The 18337-nt window shown below is 38.2% G+C and overlaps 2 protein-coding genes across 3 annotated transcripts; both read right to left on the bottom strand.

Moving 5' to 3' along the window:
- Positions 1-498: 498 nt before the first annotated feature.
- On the bottom strand, positions 499-10378 carry LOC104449350 (gamma-tubulin complex component 5). The gene is made up of 17 exons (XM_039315682.1): positions 10005-10378; positions 9078-9193; positions 8735-8998; positions 8547-8644; positions 8133-8295; positions 7915-8025; positions 6435-7409; positions 6194-6346; positions 6004-6103; positions 5818-5912; positions 4254-4445; positions 4117-4173; positions 3970-4041; positions 3747-3845; positions 1555-1686; positions 1275-1448; positions 499-1065 (listed from the first exon to the last, which is right to left on the bottom strand). The coding sequence occupies exons 1-17, from the start codon at positions 10024-10026 to the stop codon at positions 895-897; spliced, it is 2994 nt and encodes a 997-aa protein (XP_039171616.1). The 5' UTR covers positions 10027-10378; the 3' UTR covers positions 499-894.
- A 1831-nt stretch (positions 10379-12209) lies between these two features.
- LOC104449352 (mitogen-activated protein kinase kinase kinase 5) lies at positions 12210-18057 on the bottom strand. 2 transcript variants are annotated; one of them, XM_010063484.3, is made up of 11 exons: positions 17807-18057; positions 16748-17242; positions 16589-16676; positions 16402-16464; positions 16147-16310; positions 15786-15861; positions 14015-14074; positions 13807-13935; positions 13160-13366; positions 12942-12995; positions 12210-12834 (listed from the first exon to the last, which is right to left on the bottom strand). In XM_010063484.3, exons 1-10 carry the CDS (start codon positions 17857-17859, stop codon positions 12984-12986), a joined length of 1347 nt encoding a protein of 448 aa, XP_010061786.2. In that variant the 5' UTR covers positions 17860-18057; the 3' UTR covers positions 12210-12834; positions 12942-12983. The 2 variants fall into 2 exon arrangements, with proteins under 2 accessions (XP_010061786.2, XP_010061787.1); XM_010063485.3 differs by having other exon boundaries at positions 17815-18057.
- Between the last annotated feature and the right edge of the window lie 280 nt (positions 18058-18337).

Raw genomic sequence — 18337 nt, 5'->3', positions numbered from 1 at the left:
TCAAATTCCTCCCAAAATTGAGCTTTCTTCCGGAAGAAGAAACCTTTGAAGTTGGAAACCGTGTCAACACACCCCTTGACTTCAACGGCGGGCGAAAAGATCGTCAGACATTATTTAGAAAAACGTTCATATACATTTGTATAGATGCCGCTCTTGTATTATTCTGTCCACTTCCCATCCATTATCTAGCTATTTCTCTAGCATGAATATGTCACGACCAATGATTGTCTATCGTGGGGCTCTGGAGCTCAACTTACATGTAGACTAATTCATCTAATTTGGGTTTTGATTGTGCACACCCAATAGTCTCCCGGAGGACATAGGTCTAATAGAGGTTTCTCCGGATGCTAAAAATAAAAAATCACAGGCTTTGATCATTAAAGGTCATGGTCCATAGTCTTTGATTATTAAAGGATCCATGTGTAATCCACATGAGTCGAGCGAAAGAATTGAAAAGAAAAACACAGGAAAGCTCATATGACCGACTGATCCTATATGTGGACTCAAAAATTGATCCTTCTTGGTGTATATTTTAAATGTTTCCGATTAATTCAGAGCAATAGAAGTACTCAAAACGCAAGTGGTTTGGAGAAATCATCAGTAGCTTAAGCCAAAAGCACAACAGAGAAATACAGTATGATTTACAGGGAATTTACAACTTGACCATCAGAGAGAGTTGCATAGATTAAAAAAAAAACTACCACCCAAAAATTGCAACGCCGGTATAACAACGGAATGTGGTACTTTTGCTCATTCTGATTGCCCATCTTTTCGTGCGTACTTCTTACCTTCGATGGCCTCCCAAATGCAGCTCAAAGGTGATGTTCTGCGAGCAACAACAGATTCAACAAACCCTTGTCTCTTCATGTGTGACCAATCAATCGTCAGCATGATCTACTCAGCTCCACCAGAAGAGGCCTTCCTGAATCTAGAAGCCACACTTTCAGTGCCAGTGCGAGTCTTCAAGTTTCCGCCGTCAGACATGTAGAAATAGTTGTAATTTATCCTCGTCACTAGATCAGCCAAATGAGGAAAGTTTCCCACATTAAGCTTGAAAGATAGGACCTGCATATCAGAAACTTAAATCATGTCAATTTCGCTTGACTGTACCATATCATGCAATACACATAAATTGGGTAGCTAGTATGCATATGGCAATATGACCGTGCTTGTATTTTCTTAACATAAATCCACATTACATGCAGAAATTTCACTTCAGGCAAATTAAGCTGAGATTGAATTGGTAATCACAGAATGAGAAGACAGGGCCATACCCTAAGAAGGAAAGCGATACAATCGTCGAACTGTTTCTCAATCCTTTCCACTTCCATCTCACATCTGGCCTTGATAGTAGGAATTGCTCCTCCACTACTAAGTGTCTGTTGTACGGAATAGAAGTCCAAAGCTAAATTGAGAATGCTGTTGATCCGGCTGGCAATCAGAGCCCACTACATGCAAAAGCAAGCAGTAAATATTCTACAATCAGAATTCAGGGGAAAAGTTTCCTTCAATTGAATGACCACAAACATCATATGAAATAAGATGTCTACCCACCAACTTATCTGGAACCACAAAACATTGCCGCTGAATTGACAGTAAGTAGGCCTCATGCACTTCCATGACCTCATCCAGTGATCGAGCAGTGGCCATACCCTCACAAAGTTCGCGCCATGCACTGTGATAGACCTGAAAGTAAATTATGCATCAGATATCTCTGCGTACTCTAGGTAGAGCTTCAAATATGGAATGATTAATCTGAACATAACTACTGCCACTGTGACGTCATTTTTCCTTAACACACTCTGATAGAATGCTCTGCTAAAAGTAGCATAATTAGAAACGTGGAGTTCGGAAATTAGGAGCTTATGGTTTATACTATTTCCAGAATATCTAAACAGCTCTTTCTCCATCCATTATTATGCTCTATTACCTGATCCATCCCTTTCTTAACATTTTCGACTGCATCATCTACATTGTATAAAAACTAAGGAACTAAGTTTTTCCCTTTGGGACTAACCTGATCATACCTCAACTAGGACGCAACTACAGATGATCCGATCACATATTAATAAATTAGATGATTCGATCACATTGAATTGAACAAATTAGAGAAACCTGAATATGACACAGAAAATAATTTAACTTGAAAATGGACACTACTAGATAAGGTTGCAGAATAAATTGGTTGATCCATCATGGTCTTACACCAAAACAAATTGACAAAAACTATCGACACAACCATGATAGCGTGACAAAACAACACTCACAAAGTATGCCGTAGAACAAACTTTCCACTTGTCATAAACCCTACTTCATATCCTGACATTACTTTAACTTGTTATCCACCAGTCAATTGGCAGGAAAAAAAAAACATGGGTCACATCAATGAGCTTATAATGTCATTGTATCATGTCTCATCATCCACTATTATTTATCTATTAATTAATGCTACTGTCAATCTCCCACCGCTGATGTCGATTCATTCACCAGCAAATCAATAACAGCAAGACTTCCAGTGCATCATATCCTACGGCAGTTTCGATCTAAATAGATGAAGATAGCCATCATGCTTCATACAAATTCCCTAAGTTATTGGCACAACTACAATCCACACGACAACATGTCAACCATCATTTAAAGAAGAGGCACATCCAACAATGCAACTACCAACATGAAAATCTAGTGCAGGGGAATGGTGGTAGATCATTTTCTCATCCATAATGTTAAATGTCCAACATTTATGTTACTTAACCTACCTCTTGAAGAATCAAAATATTTGCAAATTCTTGTTATGATATAAACTCAATGTTTCATAATATAGATAATTTTAAGTTCCTTCACTTTAGAACCATCAAATTCAGAGAGGATATAACTGACAACAAAGACAAGCTTTGTCCACCAGGACTCAAGCTATCTTCAATAACACCACGAGGCTTGTCTCAAGATCTGGAATGGACAATGAAGAAAATAGATTGCATAGATGAGACTGACACTAAAGAGATCAGCAATATTAATGAAGATGACATAACAGATTGTTTGTCATCTTAACCTTTTATAACTTAGGAACACATTTCTGAGCACTCTCTCTACCTCTGACATTCTTGCAAATGTTCTTTTCTGTCATAGTATGCTACTAAAAAGCATGATAAAATAAGGGTTCAAAAGTACTCCAGCATCATGATTTTAAATTGAGGATACTCTGTCCACAGAGAGGTATGTAAGCATGAAATCCAAACCAAACTTTCTCAACATTGCAACCAACATGAAAACAGAAAATGACAAAAGTTCAAAAGCTTGTCTGTAGGTTTCTTTTGAATGGTATATCCTCATGTGCACGCTTACGGCACTTTGTGAGTTTGGGTTATGTTGATGGAGAGAAACACAATGTTCTTTTTTCAGTAATGAAAAGAAAACGGTTTAAGTTTTACTGGATAGAGGTCATGCCTGCAGATTAATAAAATAGTACAAGATTTTAAACTGTTTAATTAATTAATGATGAAGTGGGTATACAAACAAAGATACTTCAGGCAAACATCTTCTACGGACTAAAATATTACTATAAGATATCCAAAAGTTGCTGAAAGCATGGTCCTCGACATGAAACTTAGGAGTGGCAAGCAGAAGAGCAAATAGCATGCCAAAGTAGAATAAGCTAGTAACCATGCCCAGAGACATTAATTACAAGATGCTGCAACTACTCCTCAAGAACATATGCGAGTACAGCAACAAAAAGGGAAGAGTCCTACTCTGTCCATCACATATTGGTGAAAGGCATCTACGAAATGGAGAAGCTTTTGCTCGACCAACCAGTGATGCTTGCGGCTGTATGTTGCAATTCCTTTACCCTGGAATGTAGGAAATAAAGTTTACAATACTCATAATGCCAATGTTAGAAGAACTCTTGTGGGTATTCTCTGGCCTTAACTCACAACCACATTCCCTAGAATCCATGAGATTAAGAATGAATACCTTCCACATCCACCTCCGAGCTTTATCCAGAACAAACTTTGCACGCTTAACCTTTAATAAGAACCCCATAACCTGTGGACAAAGTCAAAAAACCATGAGAGAAAGGAAGAATGGGTTTAGCAAAGAAAATGTATATGAAAGTATTACCTGGTTATATTTCTTAATAGCTTCTGCGTTTGCAATAAGTTCAAGTGGCCAAGAAACCTGTAACAATTACGTAGGGTTATCAAGAAAAATAGAGTAAGACCAATACATTCTGAAGTGTCTTTTAGCGTTGTAATAACCTTATATGAAAACTTCAGAGAATCCAGACCGTCAATTCCAAGGCTCTGTACAGATCCTTTACGAGGGGTGGAGGTGAAGGCAGTCGTGGTATTTTGCTCGTCATTATTAGAGCCTTGACTTCTAGAGATAGATACAATTAATGAATCGGGAGAAGTCAGTAGATTTCCATCAGCAGAATTCCTAATGGACTCCTGTAGTCAATGCACATGGTCAATTAGGAAAGTGATTATGTTGATCGAGCAATACTTGCAGCAGCATGGTACCATCCACCATGCACACTTGCCTAAAACATGTGGTCTACCCCATTCATGTGGTGGTATTCAAGAACCAGCCACTCTAAAAATATATTCACATTCAAAACAAGTAACATCCAACAAATTGAATATGTTAAAAACTTAAATTCTATCATGCAATATTACAGTCAAAATGAAAGTGTGTGGTAATGTCATCTTAGCATTCCTAGGCCAGGCCATACACTTAGAACCTGTTTGACAACTCCAATAAGAACTGAAAATGATTGTTCAGCACTAAATTAAATTCAAGACGAATGTGTGCAGTGATGTCATCTTAGCATTCTTAGGCCAGGCCATACACTTAGAGCCTGTTTATAACTCCAATAAGAACCGAAAATGAATATATTCAGCACTAAATTAAATTAAGCACATTTGATAGCCATAACCAATTTTGATTTAAAAGATTTAATAAGGTCAAAAAATCACTTATTTCGCTAAGCAAGGATGGGATTACTTAATTCATTCAATAGAAAAGGCATCAAAATTGGAAATAAAACCTTCCCTATTAAATTGCTAAAAGCCTAAAACCTGCAAATAATTTTCACAGCTCAATATTTGGGGAGAAAAAAAAAGTATCATACAATACTTAATAGTCATCAATAAAAGCCCAAAACCTGCCAATAACATTCATAGCTCAAAATCTGGCAAGATAAAATAAGTACCATCCAATACATAATATTCATCAATAATCAAAGATGTTATATTCATTTTTCAGCACTTAAAATGGTCAACACTTGAAATTCAGTGCTTAGATTTTCGGTATTTAATCTTCAGTTTTACCAAGCAGATGTTTAGTCCTTCATTTGGTTGTTCTTTTACTATTATGACAAAAATCAAAGAAAGTGAAACTTCAAAAGAGCAGACAATGGAACATCATATAATGAATTCATATAAGATCTTCCTAAAAAGTTACAATAAGGACAAAATCAGAAGCTAAATGATAACCAGATTATGCAAACACAAACATTTACTTGGAAAATAATAAGCTCTACAGGGGCAGTGCTACTCAAAGTTCCCGGTTGCATCAACTCACGAACTTTATTCAAAAAAACTCTTGGCTCATGATGATAGCAGAAACTTGATGTAGATTATTTCTTAGGGAAAAAAATTGGAGAGAAGAAGACTTAAAAGCACAAAATCAATCAAATCTGGTTGAATCCAAATAAAAAACTTGCGAGGGTGAAAATAACCTGATCAAAATCGACTAAATTGAAAGTTGACATAACCTCACTAAAAACTTGTACGTAATTTTCAAGGAAACCAACTCCACCTGTAATAATGTGTTCAATTCAAAATCATCGTCACAGTTCTCCCCCCTATCCAGCTTATTGAATATCACCGTCAAAAAGTGCTGCAATAGATCACCTGAATTATTGCTTCAACTCATGAGCCATGAAATTGATATCAAGCACTTACTCTTGAAAAATAACACGGAAGTGCAAAATGCTGGAATCACCTGAACCTAACAAGAATATGGCACGCAACACCGCTAGTTCATCCATCAATCTCCAGTCATGCATTAACTTTGATAATATTTGCTTGCCTATATAATCCACCTATGACACAGAAGCAAGACAACAGCACTTTAAATGTATATTTCTGAAAAAGGACATGAAAGTAATGGACTTGTGCAGCTGTGCCATTACCTGCCTCTCTATGTAAACTACAAGGCATTCCTGCACAATGGCTAGAGGAAGGGGAGCACTTCTTGGTTCAACATGTTGAATCCAACCAAGCGTTCTTGATGGAAGGGTACTATTTCTCTGAAATGGCAAGAGTCCTGACACATGGATGTCGTCCTGTTTCAGTATTATCGATTAAGATTATTGCTACGAATTACATTAAGTCAAAGCAAAAATAGTCCAGAGAAGCATCAAAATGGAATACCTGAAAGGAAGGAAGAAGAGTAGGAAAAGGAAACAATCCTTCTAATAGCTTTGCGTCATTTTGCACATGTTGATATTCAAACTGGCCAAAACTAAATTTTAATGCAAAATCAGTTCCTTGAGTTTGTCCACTCTCTTCACCAAAAATAGCCTTCCACATGACCTCATCATTCAGTGGAGGAAGATGATAGCATTTAGATAAGTTCAGCCATTTCCAGGTATCCACACTCTTAGCTAGTCTTTTGTGGCAAACAGTAAGAACTGGATTCTCAGGACAAAAGGACCCTACAGAAAGTTCATCATCAATCGCTCTTGAACCTATATTATAGTGCTCTGAATTAAGAACATCACTTGCCGCCCCAGTATCATAAGAAATCTCTTTCCTATGAGAAATCGTATTCATCAAAAGCTTGAACCATGTCTTCTCTGAGAGGTAAGAAGAAGGTAAAGCTTCCTCTCCTTTCCCCAGTTTTATTTGCTGAAAGTATCTCGACAATTCATCAACATGGCCAATAAGACCAGCCAGTGACACAGAAAAGGTTTCTGATAGAGTCAATCCGGCCATGCTGTGCCTACAATAAATCTTTTTTAAGCCGTTAAGATTGACAGAACATTCCAAAGCATCAGCTTCATAATTACTCCTCCGAAGCAAAGCATCAGAGGAGATTGTTGGGACGTGCTGCATTAGCTGGAATGACTTGCCAGCAGAAACAATTGATTTAGAAATGTCCTTAATAAACATAGGACACACTTGCCTATCTCTCTCACTCCACTCCCTAGCTTTCAAAGAGCCAGGATTCAGTTCCCTTTCTGTTGTTTCCTTCCTATCACCCGTTAAAGGTACACGATCCTTGGAGTTATTGACAACAGATTGCCGAGCATCTAACTTGCGATCCTGTGCTAGTCTCAAAAGATAACTCCTGTCCCAAAAGTCAGCATCCTCAACCGTGACATCCTTGCTAGCATAAAAGAACATCTGTCAGAGAGGAAAAAGGAAACATTATAAGCAAGAAAACCGATTAGAAAGGGCCAAAAAGAAAACACCAAATATTCACAAATAACACAAACTAAGGCTTTGTTTGGAAGATGGCCAGAGGGAGGGAAATAAGAGGTGGGGGTAGAAAATGGGGATTTGATTTCTCTCACAAAAATTCCCAATTTGGTCACAACGTTTTACCTCGGCACTCATTTTCCTCCCCCTCCCATCTTCCAACCAAAGCTTAAATAAGAACTTCAGCATCTTCATAACAAAATCAAGGAAGATTACTGGAAAAATGGTGTGCAAATACCATCCCACCAGCATGGTCATAATAAGCTCTTGATTTGACAAACTATAAACTCAGCACGATTAACAGAGAGTTAACCCAAAGCTTCATCAGAGTTGTAGAGTGATACTGCATGAGGTATCTATTCTGTAATAACAAATTCACTTTATAAAGTGAGCAGAGACAGCAGCAACGGGAAATATGAATCTCAATTACCTCCTCAAAAGGATCATCCAATATTCCTTCATAAAGCCAGGAATCCAGACCCTCTATATATGGCAACACACTTCCGACAAATAAATAAAGAAGCATCTGGTAAGCTTCCTCCTGTAATTAGCATTTCTTTTTACTTCTGTAAGTGCTTCTAGCAGAGAAACTACAAAAAGAAAAACTGAAAAGATCAAAGAGAGCAAATCTAAATAAAAGAACAGCACCTCACCACCTTGTACCAGACAAGCTTCATCGAGCCTTTTATAAAGTGAGTCAAGGATATAAGCCGCCACCTCAGAAGCTGTAACAGAAGACACAGGCTCAAAGTACGCCAGAGGAATTGTCCCATGAACTACTTCCAAAAGATACTCAGCACCTGAGCAAAGACTGGTATACGAACAAACATGATCAGAAATACTATAATATATACCTACAAGAACAGGTTTTGAGACTAAAACCTAGAATGAGCTCCTTATGAAAGAAGTTCAAGAAAATGTATCAGGAACTGAAGGCAAACATCTTCCATTGGATAGGTGCAGGAAGCAAGAGAGCATGACAAAAACATTTACTTACCAAAATAATTACATAATCCCTAAAATTAATGGTGACCATGCTGTAATATATGTATACCATCAGACCTGGATAAAGAACTTGCTAGTCCCAACAGGGTTGGGGTCATTCCACCATTCAAATTGCTCATCTGAATTTCCTCCTTCAAAGCAATCTGCCGCAATCTCTATAGCAAGAAATAAATCCAAGATCACTCTCGGTTTGTCAACTAGTTACTAGCCAATAATTTCACGCGTGTTCGGTCCAAAGTACTTACCGTAATCCATGAGGAAACGGAACATACAAATGCCCTCAAGGTAGGGGGAGGTGATCTCGAACATGTTTTTACCCTATCAACTATAAGATCAACCAGCTTTAAGCAAGTAGCGGCGTAGCTAAACTGGCTGAGAATGGCATGAAGACTTGTCCGAGAAAGATGGGTGACATATATCCCAGTTGTCGCACAGAAACACTTCTTGCCTTGGTCCCAATAGAATAAAGAACTAGATAAACCTTGCAAGATCTGCAAGACACCTCTTACCTAGAGGAAACAAAGTCAGACGGAAGTCTATTATGAGTATGAAAACGTTACATGTATGAGTGCTGACAAGGGGACATACCAGGTCAACTTCATTCGTCCTCAAGCTTGAACTAAGAGTAGCGAAATGCAAACCATCAGAGAAACCACCATATATCTTATCAACCAAACTCGTAGACACTTTAATGTCTGCCTCATCTGCTAAGTGAAAAGGCAAAATCATTGACCTTATGAGGCTACAGTAAGAATTAATACCTACAGACTTCAAAACCGTAAAGCACCAGAAACAAGAGAGGTTGTTCAACCCTAGCACAGGTTGCTCATCCATGCTGCATCATAAGCGGCTGATCCAGCACTTATATTGACATAATTCGTAATGTCTACTTCGCTCAAATAGTAGCATCAAGCTCATCATTGCTCCTGGCCTTACACAGCCCTTTGACTCTAGTGGAAGTGTTCATGAGAGCGTCCATTGGTCCATCCGCTAAATCTAATAATTAAGGTCCACTCCTTTCTAGCAAGCACACGTACCATGACAGTGCACCAATTCACTATATATCTTCCCTTGTAACGATTGAGAATATGCTTTGGATAGACCCCAGAACCAGAATTAACAGTTCAAAGAGTGTTCCGCCTCGAGAGAGGAAAACCCATGAACAAAACTGGCCGAATACAAAAACTAAGTACAGAAAGAGACGGCATTATCATCACGCAAGACTCTCCCTTACCGAAAATTCGAATGACATTCGCGCAATGACACCTCCAAAACTGTAAATCCTCAAGTCCCGAGAAAGAAAGAAAATAACAAACCCCAAAGGGCAAACTCAAACTTCACAAATTCAGTCGGTGACAAAACGGAGCAATTAGCAAGCAAGTAAAAACCACTCACCGACCCGCCACTGCAAAACCTGACCAACGCCCAGGTGCTAGAAGTGAATTCGCCCGAAAATTAACCCAAAAAAATAAAATAAACAAGAAAGAAGAAGAAGAAGATTTGAGATGACTCTACCGTAGCGAAGAGGCTTCTCCATTTCGAAAGATTCCCAACGCACGGCGCACCCCAAACAGCCGATCCGATTCCCACCCAACACGAGCGATCGAACTCAGCGTCGAAGCGGGATTTTGAACTGTGGAAGAAGAATCGCGGGACGTCGGGACGTCGGGACGGCGAGGAATGCTCGAAGAAGAAGCGAACGCACTAAAAGCCCCCCCTTCACCTCCCCCGAGGGCTCAACTCAATCCATCTCCAGAGAGATCACGCCGAACCCAAGAAGACGAGCTTCCTGCAGAATGCAGATCGATCGATTTCGCTGCAGATCAAATGGGGCCACTGCTCGTCCCAACCCGTTCGTCGAAATGGAGGGAGCCCAATGCATTTTTGAAACAAAAAGACCCCCCCGTATTTGTGCCTCTTGGGGAAACATAAATAAACAAGACATTAGTTTATTTTTAGGGATTATTACCCAAATAGTTCCTTAGTATCAATATAATCCCTCAACTTTAATACATTTATAATCTGGTCTTTAGACTACATGAATTTTTTCTAATAATTTAAGTTTAGGGATAATATTTTAGGGACTATATTGAATATATACTATATTAAATTAAAAATTCAGAAACTATATTATATGGGCTAAAGTTCGTAAATCGTTCCCTAATTTTTAGGAAAAAATGCATTTTTTTTCTTTTTCGACCTGAAATTAGATCTTCTACCATTGAAAAAAGAAAATTTTAAGCAATCTAGAACGTTCTCTTTTTATTTTTCTTTTAACTTGCTGCCCGGGGCCCTTAATATGAGCTCCTTTTATATGGCAAATGCGTTCACCAAGATCATCATTTTAGATAAAAATATGACCCGTATGGTAAAAACGCTAGTTTGAAATGAATCATATTTTTTCCAGTAGTATTTCCACTAAAATTAAAGGGTGAAAGCCACAAAAAAATCTGATTTTTTACTAACCGTGACACATTTATATTAAAAAAATTTATGGTACTAAAAACACTAAACTTATTCTTATGTGACACATTTACGTCAAATTTATATATTGCAATACACATTTACCTCAAACCTTTTTTGTAATATTAAAAATTCCAAACTTTTTCATTGATACCAAATTTTTTAGAAAAACATGTTACATTTATACAAGTTTGGGAAAAAAATTTGGTAAATATGTCACACGAGTGATATCACATAAAAAATTTGGGTAAATATACCACATTTGGTAAAGTTTGTTATTTTTTGTGGTTTTTTCTCGAAATTAAAAAGAAAAAGAAAATGATTTCTTGTTAAAGAAATCAGAAAAATAGACGAGGTGAGACGTAAGTTTTTCATCCCAATTTAGTCAGCGACATAAATAGGGGTAGGAATAGAATTATTAAGTCATAAACATAGGAACTTCATTAGAAGTACCAAACATTTGAAGATCTGAGGTACCACACCAACTAAGCATCGAGTCGACTTATAGAATGGTTAGTTCTTGCAACCAATCATCATAGCAACTACATACCCTATTTTTAGGAAAATTACCAATCAAGCCTATAAGTTTGTACATAATTCAGTTATAAACTTTTTTAATTTTATTAATATACTCCAAATATTTGCATGAAATTTCAATTTATTCTTTTCAACCTATTATCATCAAAAGTCACTAACGTAAAGTTTCAAGTAAAGTTTTCCATGTTAGCAACAATGACTAGATAAAACATTTGGAATTTTGATTACAAAGTTTTCCATGTTAGCAACAATGACTAGATAAAACATTTGGAATTTTGATTACAATTGACTGTAACGATTACATTGGAATTTTGAGTTAAGATTTTGAGACTATATTGATAAAGTTAAAAATTTAGAACTAAATTCATATCCGTAAAATAATTTGAGTACTAATTTGATAATTATCACAATCTTCTTTTACTCCTGTCAATCAGTTAAAACTTTGATCGCTAAAGCAATATTTGACATGTAGGAAAAATGCGAGCGATGAAAATTTCATTAGAAAATTCAAAAATTCCTAAAAAGAGAAAGGAGGAAAAATTTAAAATAGTAGGTTGTTTCCTTTCATTTTCTTCGCCTGTGGAGCTTCCAAACATAGTATAAGGGCAAGGAAAAATTTTAAGTATCCATTTTATATGCACTTTTCTTAACACGACCCATATCCATCAGTGGTGACGAAGGAGGGTCGTGCAGAATAAATAAACAAAAGGATTAGAAGAATAAATGGAAAAAGGAGATTCATTTCAAGTAATATTAAGCTCATAAGAAGAAAAACGGCATAATTTGACTTGAACGAATTCACTTGCTAAGAAATTATTAGCACATTTTTTCTATATTCATATGTCGAATGTCCTGTTCTTTCTCTCTTTCAACACATTTTGTAGCGCCTTCAGCACCCAGAATCACCAAGCTCATCTGTAATTCTTTCCGCTTTAGTTGCTCCTTCATGATGGATGAAAGACAAGATTCTTGATCCTTTTGTCACTTTGAATTCCAAACAGAGATACCCTCCTTCAAATGAGGCAAAAGAAACACATCCCAATCAATTTCGAGCTATACTCCAGTCCAAGGACTTGAAGTCCCGTGTCGACAGTGCTTTCTTTGTCGGGCGAGTAGCCTCATCCACAAATCTTTTCTTTACAGACCAAACTGGATAAGAAAGATTTGTCTTGCTAGTGCCATTGTAGCTTTTTTTTTTAATTAATCACTGAACCAGATTAGGCACCCAAAGAACGGATGAGAATGAAGCCACGGCACAAGATGAATAGGGTGACTTTATGTAGGACGCAAGTAGAAAAGGTCATGGTGCAGATTTAACTGCATTATCTGATGCTCCAGGGATTATCTGCATAACGGACACGTTAGAGTAACATCAGATGTCTTATGTCGACAGGAAATAAAATTCCCAGTCACTAGAGCAAGACTTGTGGTAGATGATGACAAGAAAAGCACCTCAAAAAAGAACTCCCCATCTGCATACCAAGGGGTCATTTGTCATCTTTGTGCCTGAAGTCATAGAGAAAAGATCAAATTTATGTCTTACAGTGTACTCAGCACTTCGTGATTTACCCTGGAAATGTTTGTTAGAGATAGAACAAGAACATCACATTTTCCTAGGCTACAAGATTTAATAGAAGATGCTTCAACCTGAGAAAGAAGTCACAACTTACAACTCGTTTGAGTTTGCAAAGTGGTCTAAAGCCTGAACCATTTTGATCGTGAGAGTTTCTCAAGAAAGGGTGCTGTAGCAGCTCCTCAGCTGAGGGTCTCTGCGCAGGATTTCTTTGTAAGCAACGCTCTAGGAAATCCCTTCCTTCTGATGACAGCTTCTCTGGTATGGGAGGGCTTCGATACAAAACTTTGAACATCGCTTGTGGCTGATTCATAGAAGAATGTCGGACTATCAAAATAAAAGCATTATTCTGAACACTACCATATGTGAATACAGTATCCCAGTAAGAAGCAGCAACCAAGTGGAGATACGAGAAGCCGTTTTTGGTGAAAAATATCTGATCTAAACACTTCAAGTATAGAAAACTATCTATGTGATATCTCAAGATATAGTTGACTGGAAGAGAGATCCCTCAAGATAAACTATCGAAAAAAACGAAAGGATGGGTTTTGTGCTCATAAAATCTCAGCAAATTGACTCTGCAGGTGCCCAATAAGTATTGGTGCAAAAGGCCAATGGTTGATGCCAAAACTGGAACTTACCCAAGGAATCAAAAAATTGGCTGAAATAAAGTAAAACCTAGAAGCCGAAAATTGTGAAACTTTCAAAATGAAATTGAATGACACAAGTAGTCATCACACTAACCCCTTCCAGTTCACCCCAAGGAGGCACTCCGTTCAGCATTTCAATGATGGTACAACCAACGCCCCATATATCAACAGCAAAAGCAGTCTCAGGACTTGTCTTCTCCTTTGCCATAGATCCCAGCAGGATCTGCATGATAATTTGAAATATTACGTCAAAGCTTGCACTTGCATGGAGCATGAGTTTAAAATAGTTTCAGGTATGCTACCTCTGGAGCCATCCAATGAGGACTACCCTTCAGAGAGAGAATGGAAACTTGTCCAGACAGCTGTATACAAGCTTGAGTTAGCATACAAGCAACTAAAAAGTTGATGCAGTAAACTTCCATGATGCTACACATGGAATGCAAAGGTGGTGCCCCCCCATCCACGACAGCACTTATCTCTAGTCTGGTTATGTTTTTTATTCCCTTGAATTTTGCTGAATCCAACCCCCCGGCTTGCCCACCTTTCCTAAAATTTTTAGCTAAATACCAAGTTTTCTACATGTCAAATAAACTTCCCGAAAACTTGTAATTTCCTAATTATGCTTTCTATGGGATCAAAATGAGTTGAGCATTACAATATTTTTATATTAATATTATATTTCATGCTATTTATGCATTAGTTACCTTTACAAATTTGGTAAGCAATTTTCATGCATTTATATAATAAAGATATTGGCATGAATGAAAATTTTGGTTTTTATCTGGTTGTTCAGTGCATATACTTATGTGTTAGATAATCATGATTATTTCGATTGGCTTTCAAAATTGTGCTTGATGTGTGAGCATCACATGTCTATTTGCAGAAAAAAAATAAAAATTTATCACCCATCACGTATGGCAAAAACCCATTTTTATTAGATCTATCTAACTGGGAGTTTAATGACCACTTCCACTAGGGAAACCCGGTTAATCTTCTTTTCCTTGATTGAAACCCGAATTAATTCTTTTGATGCAGTACATTTTGAATCAAACTCGCTACAAACAATTACATGGTTATTAAATACCAATGTATAGATTATTTGAACAACATAGCTAATAAAAAATAATTGCCTCACAACGAAGTGTTTTGAGATTTTCTGAGTGTCTGATTAGTCACCAAAAGATATGACAATCCTCACTCTCCAGAACTAGATAATTAATGGGACCATATAGTCCATGCTCCTAGAAGTGGCCTTGTAAAAACAAAAAGACAAGTTTTTGACTTTATGCTTTAACGAGTCATGAACATGGATTTAACCAACAATTTGTTCCTAGCAATGAGCTGTTCAACACTTTTTTAGTACCTGACTAGATGCTATTGAGCATGGTAGCCTTCAATCTCAAGCACACCGAATAATTTATAGGAGAGCACAGTCCATACTCCTAGGGTTGGCCTTGACGTAAAAATAAAGTAAAAGAAATCAAATTTTAAAGTTTTCTTCTTTTATTTTACCTTAGTGTAAGGTAAAAAATAGAACTTTCCTTATCACTACAGCTGAATTAGACATGATATAGTTTTCCTGTTATATGAAGAATGTAAATGACATGATACTAAATTAAATCAATGACAATGCCTTAAATTGCTGAAGAGGTTGCATTCCAGTTCTTATCGAGGACTTATGGACCCATTGACCAGCAAACAGAGGGTAACTACTACTACAAAGGAATTTTAGAGGATTTCATACTCTCTGACCAAAAGAAGTGTCCAAATTTAATGGGGTGGAATAAGAATGATTGAGAATCTACAGCTGGTTTTCTCAAAGGACAACTTCAAGTTAACAAGTGCATGTATATGATCTGAATGATTTTCTTCAAGTGCTTATAATATTTCAAGAATGAACAATGACTATGTAAGGCCATTTAAAAAACAGAAAAAGATGTGCAAAAGGTAAAACAAGGATAATTTTTTGCAAGAAACTGGCATGTGGAAACATGAAAAGTTGTTGGAACATGCAAATGCACATGAAGACAGGTTCTACAATAAACTTAAGTTGCAGAGGCAAACCAAGCTTACATGTTTTGCCATCCCAAAATCAGCAAGCTTGACTACACCAGTGACATCAACGAGTAAATTTGCCCCTTTTATATCCCTATTCGCAAAAGAATCACATAAATGAGTACAGTTCCAAGCACAATTCAAGTTGGAAATGTACTGAGCAAAAGAAGTTGTGAACCTTTAAAACTATACTTCAGGCAAGAATAATAAAGCACAAAGCCAGAAAGCCTTTTTGTAATAAAACAGGGAACATTCCTTTTCAGTCAAAAAGTTTTGCCCCAATTATGGTATTCATTGTCTGCATTGTTATTTGAAACTTGTTCACAGTTTAATGCTAAAGAGAGTCGTACATGTGTATCCCATGTAAATTGTTGCTCACCTGTGAATTGTGCGGTTGCTGTGCAAATAAGCAAGCCCAGATAAAATGTGACGAGTGAAACAGCGAACGACTGATTCAGTCATAGTTCCACAATGTTCACGGACATATTTGTTAATTGATCCCGGATAGACATACTCCATATATATGCATAAGTGATCATCAACCTGCAGATAGAATGAGCTCCCTTCATTATGAAGTTTCACAAAGGCACTACATCCTATCTAAATGAGATTGGAGAAACTAGAAAGCACTTACAATTTCACTACCATAATATTGCACAATATTCTGATGCTTGAATTGTCTAAGAACTCTGATTTCCTGCAACCGTGAGATGATGATGAGGACGAGCACAGCTAATTGTCAGATTGATGATTCATATTAATGCTCATACAAGGCATAACTGTTACAAGGTAACACTTAAAATGAAGTTATCAGCAGTAACCTGCTCCAGCTGCTTCACAGATTCAGCAGATTTAGGGTCGTCCATTATTAGGTCAACTTCTTTCATTGCACATAAAGCTCCCGTTTGTCTGATAAAGAGACAGGTCAATCACTTCACAGACCATGAAGAATTTATAAATTCTCTAAAGCATGAGCTTACCTGTTGGTTGCAGCATAAACTCTCCCAAATGTACCCCATCCAATAAGTTTCCCTTTCTGCCACTGACCAGTCACGGATGCCACGTTTTGCCTTTCTGTGGCATGGCTAATATTTGATGTTGAAGGGGGAAGAGGTAATGGATGGGCATTATAAGTCTCGGAAAGAGATTTGTGTTGATACCATGATGCAGTACCACTTGGACTTTTTGGAGTTCTTGAAGTCGGGCTTTGAAGTGGAGAAAGATGACCCAAAGACTTCGGCAAGGTTGGAGTTTGAGCTTTGAAAGTAGACCAACTATCTGGAACCGTCGATTTGTTCCCAGTAGCCGGATTATGCGGGCTAAGATAAGGACTTGACAGACTACTAGCTGGAGCGCTCCTGGCTGGGATATTGATCCGCAAGTTGTGATTGTCCAAACTCAAGTCTCGCATGAAACCCCTTTTGTAGTCTGTTGAAGGTTTAGCCGATTTTGGGGAGACCTGACCACTGTTCCTCCTGAGAGTATCATAACCATAATAGTTTGATCAATAAAAGTCACTGCTCGCTCTTTGCATATAAGAAACTAGAAACAAATGTAGAGTGGTATGTCTGACAAGTGCAGACAATTTTCTTTTCTGACAATAGTTTAGTTTAGTCTATACAGAATAAGTTGCTATCCAAACACAGGAGAAAAACTCACTTTTTATTTCAAAAATAAAAAGGAAGCAACAAATGAATTCCTTAGAAAAGAGAGATTCTACAGATATATGTTACACTAATATAAGCATTCTTTATCATCATAGACGGCGTCGAATTGGCTTAGCTTACATCAGTTAGACTTAGAACAATAACAATCTCCATTGATTTTCTGACCGAATCTTGACAAAGAACAACAATCAGCTGCCATTAACAGTTCAAAACGCAGGCGAAACATATCAAGCTTTCCGTATTAGTGCACATGCCAATGACCATAGCGTCATCATTAAACCAATGCTCTTCAACAACCATTTCAAGGCAAATTCAGGCAACCCAAGACTCGTATTATCGTGGCCAAGCTCGTCAGATATAAAGCAGCCCTACCTCCATACCTCGGCCAATCCATTTCTATCCGGCGCTATCCTCAAACAAGCCATCTCGGGCAACGGCAACGGCACCGGCAACGGTTGAGGCACCGCCGTCGACCAAAAGCGTTCGGACCGTCCCGGCGACCGCACCACCGGCGTTGACTCGGGCGACACCGGCGTCGACCGAGAGAAGCCGCCCACGTGGGCCAGCGTCGACCGAGAGAAGCCGCCCTCGTGGGACAACCCGACCTCGTCGTCCGTCGCGTACCGGAGCCTCTGCCTCGTAAGCCGCCTCTGCATGACCGACGGCCCCCGCCGTCGCCGTCGCCGCCGGGGCTCGACGGACAGCCGGACCGGGACGCATTGCAGGTGGACGAACAAGCGGGACGGTTCATCTGGGAAGCACCCGTTTTGGTTCCGAAAGGCAGTACGGACAAAAACACGGAAGAGCAATCGACAGAAGCTGCGCGCGCGCGAGAGAGCAAGCAAGAACTCACGCGGCCATGGGAATCACCTCACGGGTCTCGTCTCCTCCTCCTCCTCCTCC

This window comes from Eucalyptus grandis, chromosome 6, assembly GCF_016545825.1.
Source record: "Eucalyptus grandis isolate ANBG69807.140 chromosome 6, ASM1654582v1, whole genome shotgun sequence".
In the NCBI taxonomy this organism is placed as follows: domain Eukaryota; kingdom Viridiplantae; phylum Streptophyta; class Magnoliopsida; order Myrtales; family Myrtaceae; genus Eucalyptus; species Eucalyptus grandis.
This window is presented reverse-complemented; position numbering and strand designations above follow the sequence as displayed.

Excerpts from the sequence above, each read along its gene's own strand:
- LOC104449350 (XM_039315682.1), bottom strand. The coding sequence starts at position 10,026 with ATGGAGAAGCCTCTTCGCTACG. Across the intron at positions 8,026-8,132 it reads GTCTGGTACAAGGTGGTGAG|GAGGAAGCTTACCAGATGCT; the intron begins GTGCTGTTCTTT and ends TGCTAATTACAG. Across the intron at positions 1,449-1,554 it reads TTGTGGTTCCAGATAAGTTG|TGGGCTCTGATTGCCAGCCG; the intron begins GTGGGTAGACAT and ends TTTTGCATGTAG.
- LOC104449352 (XM_010063484.3), bottom strand. The coding sequence starts at position 17,859 with ATGGCTTGTTTGAGGATAGCGCCGGATAGAAATGGATTGGCCGAGGTA. Across the intron at positions 14,075-15,785 it reads ATTTTGGGATGGCAAAACAT|CTGTCTGGACAAGTTTCCAT; the intron begins GTAAGCTTGGTT and ends GCTTGTATACAG. Across the intron at positions 13,936-14,014 it reads CTCATTGGATGGCTCCAGAG|ATCCTGCTGGGATCTATGGC; the intron begins GTAGCATACCTG and ends ATTATCATGCAG.